At 31.3% G+C, this 13,591-nt stretch overlaps 1 protein-coding gene across 1 annotated transcript; it reads right to left on the bottom strand.

Annotated features, from left to right (window-relative positions):
* Nucleotides 1–1,419: 1,419 nt before the first annotated feature.
* Nucleotides 1,420–4,274, bottom strand: LOC107807392 (homeobox-leucine zipper protein ATHB-13-like). The gene is made up of 3 exons (XM_016631747.2): nt 3,920–4,274; nt 3,040–3,434; nt 1,420–2,025 (listed from the first exon to the last, which is right to left on the bottom strand). Exons 1-3 carry the CDS (start codon nt 4,047–4,049, stop codon nt 1,648–1,650), a joined length of 903 nt encoding a protein of 300 aa, XP_016487233.1. The 5' UTR covers nt 4,050–4,274; the 3' UTR covers nt 1,420–1,647.
* Between the last annotated feature and the right edge of the window lie 9,317 nt (nt 4,275–13,591).

Raw genomic sequence — 13,591 nt, forward strand, 5'->3', positions numbered from 1 at the left:
AGCAAGAAAAAATCAGTTAATATTATTTTGTCTTCACGAATTTTCACAATTGATTATTTACCACTAACTCACACTAAGAATACAAAAGGAAAAAGAAGTATCCCAAAACCAATGATGGGTACACACAAAACACAAGATCCTTTGGTTACTAGATTTAGAAAAATAATTTTGATAGTAAACTCGGTATAACTTTATATTGTTTGATGGATATTTCATTTCGGTGTAAGCAATTATGATATAATTTCACGACAATTTTGATATTAATATCAAATATAAAACCAGATAACTTATACGAATAAGATGTGCTTGACGGGGATATAACACCTAAAATTCTAAATCACCCAATAACCTTTTTTTTTCTTTTCTAAATTGTTATTTATTTAAAAAAATAAGAGTAAAATTTAAACTTTTATATTATAAAACCATATATTCCATTTTTAGTGCAAGGAACAAAATATTAGGCAAAATAGCATATGTATTAAATAATTTGGTATTTATTAATCTTTGAATTACAAATTTTTTATTATAATTCCGGCCACGATCAATCGATTTAAGCTTTTCACCTTTCTTCTCTGTCTTTTTTCTTTTCCGGTAAATTATATACAATATTTATTTGTGATAAATACCATACCCCTTTCATTATCAATTGTCAGCACAAGTTTGCTAACGTCCCCTTCACGAGAATGACCATTTCCAACTCTCCTTGTTTTCTTCTACTCTTCCATCTGTTTGTCTTCTTTCCTCCCTTGGAATGTGTGCTTGATTCCATTTCTCTCTTTTCAATTTTCATCTACTGTTCCACTAACTTCTGCTACAATTTCTTCACCCTTTTTGCTCATTGGTCAATTTTAGCACAAAATATGAGACACAATGATGAAATTCTTTGATCATTTATGTGCAATTATAGGCAGGAATTTAAACTTTATAGGTTCTAAATTCTAGTATAATGATATTACGTGTAAGTAATAATGTTATGTATGTAATATTTGTACATATTTTGTTAATTTCTTGTTAGGCATGCGAACAAATTCTCACATTGGTTACGGGAAAGATTGAGAGTCTATATATAAAGTGTAGAGATCTCTTAATGGTGATAGCCATTTTGAAAAGAAAAATCGTGCAGGCTAACCTAAAGCGAATGATATCACACCATATTAAAAGTATTTGCGAGCTAATTTAGCTAGATATATTTAAACTAAAACTATTGAGTTCGCGACCGAACACATACCTCACCTTCTAGCTTTGCCCCTTGGGCAATAGTATAAGAATCATGACTCAAAAGCAAGAAAATAGGTGAAAGACATGAAATGGTAATTAAGAAGATAATAGTAGAAGCTAATTTGAAAACCGATGAATGTTTAATTTTTCTGTTGATAATAATTAATAATCAGACAATAGATATTAAAGGGTAATGTAAAATAAAGGAAAAATTAAAGAGACATGTTTTATTATTATTTTCCATAAAGATCTGCAAAAGGCTCTTCCTTAAGTACTTGAAATGTACTTGGTTACTTTATACAATAATTTCTAATATGCACCCGAAATAAATAACCTTTTTACTGATCATGAACTCAAAAGAAATGTAGTAAAATATTCTCTTTCAACTCAGCAACTTTTGGAAAACTAAACTTTTGGTCCATTAAAAAGTTAATTAAAATGTTGTTGCTCAAGCCATGGCCAAAAAGCTGTTTGATCATCAATTCCACAAAACATGTTGGATAAGCTGCTTTCTTCTTTGACAGTACTATTTTGGTCCATTAATTTCAGATCTGGTCTTGAAATTGTATTAGGGTTCATGTTGAAAAGTTGAGCCACCCCATTATTATTAGGTCTAATTGAGGGTGGAAAAAAGGGTCTGCTTGTAATTGGATGATGAGTTGACAATGGGCTGTCAATGGCTGGTGTTCTTGAAATATCTAGCTTGATTTCTGAGCTGTTTTCACTTCTATTACTGCATGATCCTTCTGTTTCCTTGTTCAAATTGATTGATTCTGTTGGTTGATCCCTATTCTTTAGTGCCATTACCTGCACACAATACAAAGAAAGAGTTCAAATTCCAAGCACTAATATTAAAGGACATCCCGGTGCACAAAGTATTCCGTGTTCATGCAGGGTCCCGAGAGGGACGCACCCTAAGGGATTGTGATATTGTCATGTGCGCAGCCTGCCTTGATGGCATCATGCAAGTATTAATGGCAGATTTCACGCTTCGAACCCGTGACTTAAAGGTCACTCAGAAAAACTTGAACTCTAGGCACTAAAATTGTAATCAAAATATACACACTTCAAATCAATTACTACTATAAAGAAACAACAACAACAACGGCCCAATAAAATTCTACTAGTAGAGTCAATAGAGGGTAGTGTGTACACAGACCTTACTCTTACCCCGAAAAAGTAGAGAAATTGTTTTCGAAAGACCCTCGACTCAAGCAATTACATATTAATGTCTATGATAAACACATTAATTAATTTATAACACGATAAAAATGATAATTAATCTGCTATAGTAGGTTGAACTACCTTAGAAGTGTAATTTTTATTTTTATGTTATAATTAATGTATATAACTTAAATTCTTCCAAAAAGTATTTTAGCTAATAGATTGACCTAATAATTGTACTACTAGTAGATTAATTGATTAGAACGAAAAAGGGTTAATAATAATGATATTTGTGATCGGAGGTACTACTATAGTCCTAGTAGTAGCTAGTAGACTAATAATTTATCAACATTTGTTCCCTCTTTTCTGCTACACTTTCAAGTCATCATTACAAGTCAATCAATCTAAAGAGAAACATGGGAAAGAAAGATCCTTTGCTGAAAATCATGCACCAAATATATATCATAGTTTTGAAAATACAACTAGCAGAGAAGTAAGGTCTACTATTTCACCAAAATAGCATATTCTTCTTCAATTATTAACAACCAAAAAAAGAAAGAGACATCACTAAAGTGCAATATTATTTTATTTACTACGTAACTAGAAAAACTTATAATTAAATAATTAGTGCCATTTGATTATTTTTTGGAGTCATACCTCTGCATGAAGTTTTTGGTTCTGAGATTGGAGAGCATCATTTTCAGCTTTAATAGCTTCAAATTGTCTTTTAAGGATTTCATAATCTTTCTCCAATTGCTTTGTTTTCCATCTTGCTCTTCTATTTTGGAACCAAATTGCAATTTGTCTTGGTTGTAAGCCTAGAGCTCTAGCCAATTGCATTTTCCTTTCAGGTTCAAGTTTGTTTCCTAACTCAAAATTCTTCTCAAGAGTTTTTACTTGTTCCATATTAAGTCTTCTTTTCTTTTCCCCTGCTTGTGAACCATCATCTGATAAATCCTCCTCTCCATTATGATTTTCCTCACAATTATTATTATTAATTGCCTCCATCCCAGAAAATGACATGGATCTTTTTCCTAGAAATGAAGCAATACCTGCACCAGGAAAATATTAGACAATATTTTTGGTTACAACAACAATAACTCAGTGTATTTTTACAAGTCAGGTCTGAGGAGGATAGAATGTACGCAACCTTACCCCACCCTGAAAGGACATAAAACTATAGAAGCTGTTTTCGATAGACCTCAGCTTAGACAATATGTTTGGTTGAAGTTTGAAACACAGGTATTTGAAGTTAAAATTGTATTTAACATGAATTTCACTTGAAAATAAAACTAAAGTTTTGTGAGTGAAAATCATTATTTCACTTAAAATATATACTATTACTCCTTAAAATATATACTATTACTCAAACCATTTTCAACTTCGAATTCTCTATTTCAAGTTGAAGTTGAAAATAATAGACAAAATTTTAAAACAAACATTGATTTACAAATAATAAGTATATGTCCAAACACCAACAAGAAGGAAATTAAGTTGAAAATAATGTAAGAAAGAGAGAAAAGAAAAGAAATTAAACCATGGAAATCTTGAGGTGAACATGAGGGAAGAATGGGAGTGAGAGAAGTTGAAGGTTGATGTTCATCTTCATGAGAAGTCTGTAGCATGAAATTAGCTGGGAAAAAATCCATCTCATTAGTGCAAGTCATAACCTACAATACTTTTGCCACAAGTCCAAATATGTTTGGTTATGATTCATACTTTGAGAGGAGCAAAAGAGAGATCAAATTTCTGTTCAAGAAATGGTGAAAATGTTAAGTGTATCAAATATTAGTAGGAGTATATATATGTATATCTCCTTTAGTGTGAGGGAGAGAGAGAGAGGGTTTAGAAAAAATAAATAAGGGAGTGTTGGTTAAGGAGGAGATGCATTCTATTCTTATGATGAAGGGATGGCTTATATACCTTATCAGCTTCAAGAGAACCTTTTTCCTATATTTTTATCTAGTTTTGGTTTACTGTATGTATGCATGGTAGAGAAAGTGTTGGATGTTTCTTTAATATACAGTAAGATCTCCCTATAACAGTTATTCTTTATAATAATATTTCACTATAACGGTTTAGAACTAATTCTTTATATTATGTTATAATATATGTTCTTTATAATAACACTTTATTATCACGTCCAAAAGATATCAAAACAACAGAGACCTTTATAAAGAATATTGATGATATTGCTTTTTCCTTACCACGTAATTACTCAAGTTAACTTTCAGCACGATCAAGTTATTTTTTCTCATTGATCCTTATTATTTTTTTAATTTATTTGGCCTGTTAAGTAACAAAAGTGGGCAGTATGTATCTTTCTGTAATGACAGTTGTCCTTGCTGAATTTAAATTTGGAGGGCAACTGATTTTTTGCTAAAGGAGAGAAAATGGGATACATATTAGTATATGGCTTTAGAAGCATAGTGGGTGAGGAAAAAGAATATTAGCCATAGTAATTCTTAAACTCATTACTAATATGCAGAACTTCAAGAAAAGAGTCTTGCACGTATTATTATAAGTAGTTTATGTTGCTTTACTATTGTCAAAAGAAATTTCTCAAGGAAATAGAAAGAAATGAGTTTGCTATATATTTCAGTCCTACTTATTTTCTTAAGTTCATTTTATATGAAATTTTATATACTCATCTATACTTTTTATACCGTCATGTCACCGGAAAGATAATTACCGATAGTTACCGTCCTATAAAAATGGGACACATTGACAGTATGAAACTTTTTTACACTGTTATTATAGTCTCTTTTTTTTCCTCTTCAATTTTATTTTCTTGGGGTGTTTTTTATTTGGGGGGGAGGGGGGAGGGGGGTGTTTGTTTATAAAGAAGAGAAGAGGGAGGAATCTGGGATGGGTCCTAGAGAGGGGGCAGGGTTTGCCACCTAACCTACTAACAGCTATCGTGCATTAGGACTATGGCCTATCCCTCCATTATCCCTTTCTCTCCCATCAAAATTCAAGCAAATTTTATAAATTAATTTAGCCAATGGGAATTAGTAGGCTATGATATTTTTGAATTTGAGATATGAAAATAAAAAAGGAAAGGTAGGAAATCATCAAAGAAGAATATAAGAAGAGAATTCTTGAGAAAACACAAGTACACAAACAAGCAATAAAAAGCCCTACCCTCTTTTCTTATTTTCAAATAATAACCCTACCAAAGTTGTTCATTTTTTTTTGTGTGGTTTTGTGCCCCTCCAATTCCAATTTCCAAAGTGTCCATCTTTATCTTCACTTCTCCTTGTGCCAAAATCCCTCCAAAATTTTGAAATGGCTTTATCTATAGAGTTGAGACATGTCCTTTCCTCCCCCTGCTTTCCTCCCTCCTTCCTTCTTTCCCTTTTTATTTCTCTATCAATTGTCCAAGTCACAATAAAATAAACATGTATTGAGTTTAGTTTCTTTGCAATTACAAAATAAAGAATATTCACAAAATCATACCACTTATTAGATAAATTACAAGTATATCTTTTAATTAATTTGTTATCACATGTTAAAATTTGAAATCTGTATACTGTCAGTGTATATAACTTAAATTTATAAATAAACGACAACCGCGCCTTTGGTTAACAAGTTTAAAAAGTTTTTTTTTTTCAATTTTTATTTTCAAAAAAATATCAAGATAGAATAACTTCTCTAGAGAAATTTCTCTTCTTGGCACTTGGTTGAAGAAATAATTGTTGCACAAAAAAGAAAAACTGATTTTTTTTGAAGCTTGTTTTCAAATTTTGAACCAAATGCCACCTAAGAGTTTATGTTTTCTTAATGCAATTCTTGGTGGGATTTGCACAAATTTCATGGTTCTCCTAGTCTTTATAGGTATACATAAGCTAAAATTCACTATACTCAAATAATACTTACACAACGTCGCAAGCACATATAATGACATGTGAACTAAACCTTAGCTATTTGATCCAATACTTAGAATCAAGAACAAGAAAGATCGATTCACATAAAATAACATTCGCTGGTACAACATACCTCATATGCAATATACTGGAATGTTCAACATTCAATAGTGAAAAGGGCATTTTGATGCCCAAATTATTTCGCATTTACAGAGTCCGGAGAAAAACCGCATTCTAAGGGATGTGATATAGACAACCTACTCTAATGTATGCATTAGTGGCTGCTTCCACCAGAGGCAGATTTATAGGAGAAATTATGGGGCACATGAACTCATGGTTTCTTCGTAAATTAGATATTTTATATATACATATTTTTTAAAATTGGTATAATATTAACTGTTGACATCCATACTCCAAGAAGGTTGAATGGTGCACCTGGTTGAAGATTAAGTTATTTACCTAGAAGAAGATGGATCAGTTCTCAACTAATATATTTTTTTCTCCTTTTTTTAGTAGTTTACCTATATATAGAAGAAATCCTAAATATGCCTCTGATTTCCACGGATCAAACCCGTGACCTATAGGTCACACGGAAACAGTTTCCGTTTCAAACATTCAATGGTAAGTACTAATTAATTGCATGTTTTACATTGGATATAAATTTTTACATTGCTGATTGTACATAAATAGAACATTCATGATCATAGAAATTCTGACCATATTGGTCATGTGGATGGAAGAATTGTCATAACCATAAATAGCAAGATTAGGACTAAAGATTCTATGTCTTGTAATGCTCAAGAACAAACTAGGGTTCCATGCATGCATGCCCATGAGCTAGGTTACACAATAGTGTAAGCACAAGTAAATTATTTATGACCTTACAATTACTTAAAGTGGTTAATTGATGTGTACAATTTGCCATTGAAACTAAGGAGTGGAGGTTGTAGGTCTAAATCATCACCCCAAACTTTTTTCTTTTGCCTAAAGTTTTCACACCTCAACCTATTTTTCTTTTTTGAATATAAAATCCATTCTCCTTCTTTGAAAATTCTTCACCTTTCACATTTCTATTCTATCTCTACCTTAAATTTCCATTTTCTTAAAATTGTCGTTGTTTAATTTGGAATATATTTCCTTTTTTACATTTTGAGAGAAAGGTGGGGGCCAGGGGATCTACTACAAGTTAAAAAAAAATGAATTAGCAATAGACCACTTCTGTCGCTAAACAACAAAAATTTATTGCTAATCCTAATTAGCGATGGATTATCAATGTATTCTGTTCGCTACATGCAACGAATTTCATAGCTAATTATATTCCTGTATTTTTTTAGTGAAACGCTCAAATAAGATACACTTGCAGCAAGGTGAAATTGTGATTAAGTTATGTGATTAAGTTGTAACCACTAGCCTGCAACTCTGTTCTCCCAATTTGAAATATTATTTTTCCATTATAAGGTATTTACATGCTCTAACCTAGAAGATATAAAAGATATGGAACATTAGGACCCATAGAAAATTGAATAATATTCGAATACAGCAAAGGGTGTCCCTTCCTTTAATCTGTGCCAAAATTGGCCACAAACACATGCTGCCAGAAATTAGTTGGTGATTTAACGATTCGGCCATTTCCATCAGTCTATCAAACTGATTGTAACATCTATTTGAATTCAGGTGTAATTTCCATATCTCAAATAGGAGTATTTAATAAATAGAATATTTATTTTTCTTGTGGTACTTTTCTCTCTTAGTAATACATCCGATTATCTTTAATAGACTTTACACTAATTCTTTTTTACCATATACAAATAACTCTATTTTATTCCATCGGAAACAAGAAATGGCCCATATCTATAACTCATTCTTTTATATTTTTTGTACGCTTCTTTTTTATAAATAGAAGAGTCGTGGGGAGCTACATGCATGGGATTCCTTTTGCTTTTGTGGTATTTACTTTTACTAACAAAAAATATATTTATATTTGCATGTCAAACGTATCTTTATTATGAGGAAATCATTGGCTGCTTTTTATTCATCAATGGGAGTCTCATAGTAACTGCAAATTAGTTGCATTCAGTACGTACACAAAATTTTGCGCAAATGATATCCGTTTATTGTCACAATTTAATTTATAAAGTGAATTTAGACTTTGGATTATAGTAATTTTAAGAGTCACTTCTTATTTAGAATTGATATTTTTTTTTATTATTGTCTTCCTTTTACATATGTTCGTAATTTAAAAATAAAAATAATTTACATACACATATATAAAGAACGTATTTATATTCCGCTATCTGATAACACCTCTTATCGAACTAATGTCTATGCCTTAGCATTTCTTACCTTTTTGGTGTCTGATAATACATAATATGACACGATTAAATTTAAATTCGCCAAGAAAAGTTCACATTGACAGCGACATCATACTTAAAACTTGAATATAAAACTTTTAATTACAATTAAGAAGTATTTACCACGTCACAACAATATTTCATGTTGGCGCCTTAGCATCCCTATGTACTGCAACTACTATCTGAAATAAATGATGGGGATGGAGAATGAGGATGTGATGTGAGGGTGTGGGGGCCCATTTCATGTACAAACTTTATTTATTTTTGTTATTTATTTATGTAGCTAATTTAAAGAGAGTATAGGCAAAGACAAGAGAAGGCAGCATTACAGCATCACATGACTTTATTAGTTGGAATTTCAAAAATCCCATTGGAAATGGGGTGGATCCATGTTCTTAGTTTCTGCTATGCTCATACTTGGAAACTTTTATTATTTTTTAATATCTATATGATATAATTAAAAATTTGGAAAATACAAAAAAGTATATTTTAAAAAAATAGCTGAATCTTCTCGTCCACATGCCAGCATATAAGGGGGGTTCTGGTGCGTTCAGCTTAAAAACTGATCCCATGTGCTTCTCTTCTATGTTTCACGTCACTCTTTCTTTTTTTCTTTCTCTTTCTCTTGAAAGCGATTCGTCAACTACTTGCTTTTCCTATATTTTCTCTTTTGGTCTCTCTTTTTTGGAAAATGTTTAATGGTGGATTTGATTTTTTTTAAAATTTATTGTAATGTTTTGAGTTGGGCCACTTGAATTTGTTTATTGGGATGATATTTGTGATGCATCTTCTATCTTCCTTAATTTATATATTTTGTTAGTTTGGTTGATGCACTTTTTATTAATTTTAATTTGAAAGTTTTTTTTACTTTTTCCGGAGCTTTCCACTTTGCTCCTTTAATAACTCGAATTCACAATCTTCAGGTGGGAGGCGGAGGAAATTAACTTACCACTTGAGTAACCCTCTGCTGTCATAATTGTGTGTTATTCATTATTTCTTTCTTTTGAGATGGACGCGCCTAGTTCAGATCAATGCACCTTACCGAACTATTGTTATTCCAAGCTTGTTGTACGTAGGAAATGTTGGGGTAAAACAGTTCAAAGATACTATTAGCATAATGTGATATTATTAAAGCCCGCGTAACTTTTTTCAAAAGGTCTTACATTACTAAGAGTATTCAACTTATTTTTATAAGTAGTTTATTTTATTCTTTTTATGCGGGACTTTGTTCACATAGACCCAACAATCTCTCTGTTAAACTAAGTTTCATATCATCATTCATGAGCTAATTTAGAGATTAACTGTGTGTCACCTACATAATCCGAGTAATTACTCCAAATGTTGTGTATGCGTAGCAAAAGGCACTATACTGGCCCTATGCCTTAACCATCTCCATATTCATCCCGCCAAACTATTATTAGGCTAAAATGAGCCCAAGATACTTTTAAATATGTTATAATATTGTCTACTTTGGGTTAAACCCGCATAAATTTTTTTCCAAATACCTCACACCATTAAGAGTATCCTATTATTTATAATTAGCTTATTTTACTTTTCTACTTTTCATATAGAACTTTGATCAAATACCCAAAGGAAAATAGAACAACATTATTCAATAGGCATCGTGTTCTTTTTAATTATCTGCCATATTATAGACCGACAATACTGAAAATGATAAAGTTTACAAACGTACAAAAAGAAATTCATCAAGTGAATGAAATGGCTCATTAAGCTACTTTCGCCTCAATTGATCAACTAAAGTGTTGAAAAGAAAAAGAAAAAAGAATAAGGGGATTTTTTTATAGGATTTGAAGTTTTGAACTCTACACTTAAGTGATGTAAGGTAGAATTACAACCTCGAGGTTGATGTTGATTTAATATATATAGTGTCTCGCATTCACCATATATATTGGCATACGGAGAGGAGTTTATATGGGTTTTTACCTACCCTTTGTTTTGATATTTTGGGTCAGATAGTCATTTATTTCACGTCTCGATATATGTTTATAATATCAATAACCAATTTAACTAAAGCGAAACCTTGGAACAATGATAAAGCTGTCTCTACATGACCTATAGATCATGAGTTCGAATCATTAAATCAGCAATGATGTTTTGCACTAGGGTAGATTGCCTACATCATACTCTTTTGGGGTGTGGCCCTTTTCTCGGACCCTGTGTATATGCTTCGTGCACCAAGCTAGTTTTTTTTTTTTTTTTTTTGTAATTTAATTAGTGTTAAATTTGAATTTAAAAAGAAAGAAAGAAATAAATGAAGGTGACTAGTTTTCAATTGAGCAGAAACCTATATATGAGTTGTATATCTCATCCCCTATCAAGATCTAGTAGTAAGGTTAGAAAGACTTTAGGGAGTACACAAAAAGGGGAAGATACATAATTATTATGTTGCTTAATGCAAAGACAGCTCCCTGCTGGGGAATTCATGTTAAAGTTACTTCAACATACAACATTATATATCATGAAGCTGCCAAATGCCAATCCAACCACTTACCTTTTTAGAATCTATGCAAAATCTATTAGTCTTTCCTCAAAATTGATCATTGGTGCTTTCTCTATTTCATCACTAGTAACATGAATATTAAATTATTCATAATTTATAAGTTGTTGAAATATCATTATTGATACATCTGTTAGCTAGTTTCCATGCTTAAATTGCCTCTTGGTAGGGAGTATTTCCATTTTCTACCAGAGTAAAATTTCTCCTTTTCTCTTTATTCGCTAACAGCTTGGATAATTTTAAATAACTCTTGACTGAAGAGTCATGTACACTGAGGTATGACTGGAAATCTAGGCTGGTATTCCTTAACAGAATAAATTTATCCACGCTTAGCATTCCCAATAAACACATGCAACACGTAAACTATTATTACTCGATTCTAATTAATTATTCACATTCTAACCTCAAATTTATCACTAATCATAGTCAACTAGTGCAATTTGGTACAAATATCCGGTGTAAGTAAATTTTGGGTGGCAATTTGAACTCAAGCTCATTTAACTCGCAACCCGTTAAGGTTAGACTCGATCATCGACCTGCCCATTTGTTGAAGGATTTCTTACATAAATTTTTCAAATAAGTTCGAACTTACCAACCTCTAGCCATTAATCATAGTTTTACCAAAACTAGCCAGACACATACAAAAATTGAAAACCCAAATAAATAAGGTTCTTTCTCTCCAAGAATCAAACGGTCTCCTTCCATATTTTTAAGCATGATCATCAACACTAGATGCAAGACGGAAAGAAAATTTTATGGACAAGGTAGCAAACAAGGTGATGAAATACAAAACATATATACACAAAATGCTAAAACTCGAAGCAAAAAAGAACTTTTTTCAATGGGTATGGTTGAAATTCATTGAAAATATATAAATGAGTTCATCTATAAATTTTGAGGAAGATTGGATGTGATTTAGACTGATTTGGTATCAAAACCCGTAGTTAAAATCAAGTTCAAAAATTCTTCTGCGGCACATATATCAAACATATATCATACACACAGATATACATGGATATACATGCGATACATGTTTGATATACAAATGATACACATATCATTTTTTTTTCATGTTTCATCTTCTACTTTGAATTTTTAATTCAAACCACCTCAAAACTCCACCAAATTATTCCAAAATTGAGATTCAAACTCCTTGAGATGTACCCAATCTATTCTAATAATACACACTCAAAAGAAAGCAAAATATTGACCTTGTTTTGGCTACAAATAGCTAATTGGCTAATATTGGTAACTTTTGGCTAATATTAGTAATATTTAATGAATTGACCAATTTTTGTGATAAGGCACTTATAAATAGACATAGTTGGTAGTTTTTCTTTGTTGAACTCGTCCACCTTGGCCGAGCCCATCTCAGCCCATCTAAGATTGGATTGATTTTTAGTCCAAATTGAACTATGAGTAACTTTATTAAAAATCTTTAAAATAATACGTTTTAATTTGATATGTTATATATGACCATTAGAAAAAGAAAAAAAAGTCTTAGTAAATAGTTCATAAGAAAATAACACACATTAATTAAAGCTTGATAAGATTTGGGAGGGTTGAATTATGACCCAAATTTTAGCGCATTTTGACCTAGCCCAAGTAACTTTTGGACAACTCATTGACCCGTCCATTTATTGTCACAACCCATTCCCGCTCAAAATCAGTCCAATCCGCCCGTTTAGAGATTGTCATTCTCAGGGATGCTATTTAAAGATTAATCAATACTTATTTTGTCTTGAAATTTTAAACTAAAAATTTTAACTTCTGGACAATTCAAGACATCTTTGTCCTGAAAATGAAACTGCAAAACTGAAATTCAGGACGCATTGGCTAATTTCTAAATAACAATCCTTTAGAGTAGCTACCTGGTGTCATTTTTACTAGGAAAACTTACACAAATGTCCCAAATAAGTCTCAACTTACCAACCTCTAGCCATTAATCATAGACTTACCAAAACTAGCCAAATACATATAAAAATTGAAAAACCAAATAAATAAGGTTCTTTCTCTTAAAGAATCACATGCAAAAATCTCCTTCCATATTTTTAAGCGTGATTAGCAATATTAGGTGCAAGACGGAAAGGAAATTTCATGGATGAGGTAGCAAATCAAGTGATGAAATATAAAAAAAAAATACTCCAAAAATCTAAGCAAAAAAGAAACTTTTTCAATTGGTATAATTGAAATTCATTGAAAACATATAGATAAGTCAATATACAAAATTTGAGGAAGATTAGAGGTGATTTGACTGGTTTTGTATCAAAATTCGTAATTAAATCGAGATCAAAAAAATTATTCTACGACACATGTATCAAACATGTATCACGCATGTATCTCACACATATGTATACATGTGATACACAATTGATACAAATATGATACATATGTGATACATAAATGATACACAGTGTGATATATATCATTTTTTTCATGTTCAGTTTTGACTTTGAATTTTAAATTCAAACCAC

The sequence above is a fragment of the Nicotiana tabacum genome, chromosome 20 (genome assembly GCF_000715075.1).
Source record: "Nicotiana tabacum cultivar K326 chromosome 20, ASM71507v2, whole genome shotgun sequence".
Classification (NCBI taxonomy): domain Eukaryota; kingdom Viridiplantae; phylum Streptophyta; class Magnoliopsida; order Solanales; family Solanaceae; genus Nicotiana; species Nicotiana tabacum.

What these genes read in the sequence shown, in the direction of transcription:
- LOC107807392 (XM_016631747.2), bottom strand. Translation starts at nt 4,049, where the DNA reads ATGACTTGCACTAATGAGATGGATTTTTTCCCAGCTAATTTCATGCTA. An exon ending in TTCACCTCAAGATTTCCATG is followed by an intron (nt 3,435 to 3,919) that starts GTTTAATTTCTT and finishes TTCCTGGTGCAG; the next exon opens with GTATTGCTTCATTTCTAGGA. An exon ending in ACCAAAAACTTCATGCAGAG is followed by an intron (nt 2,026 to 3,039) that starts GTATGACTCCAA and finishes TATTGTGTGCAG; the next exon opens with GTAATGGCACTAAAGAATAG.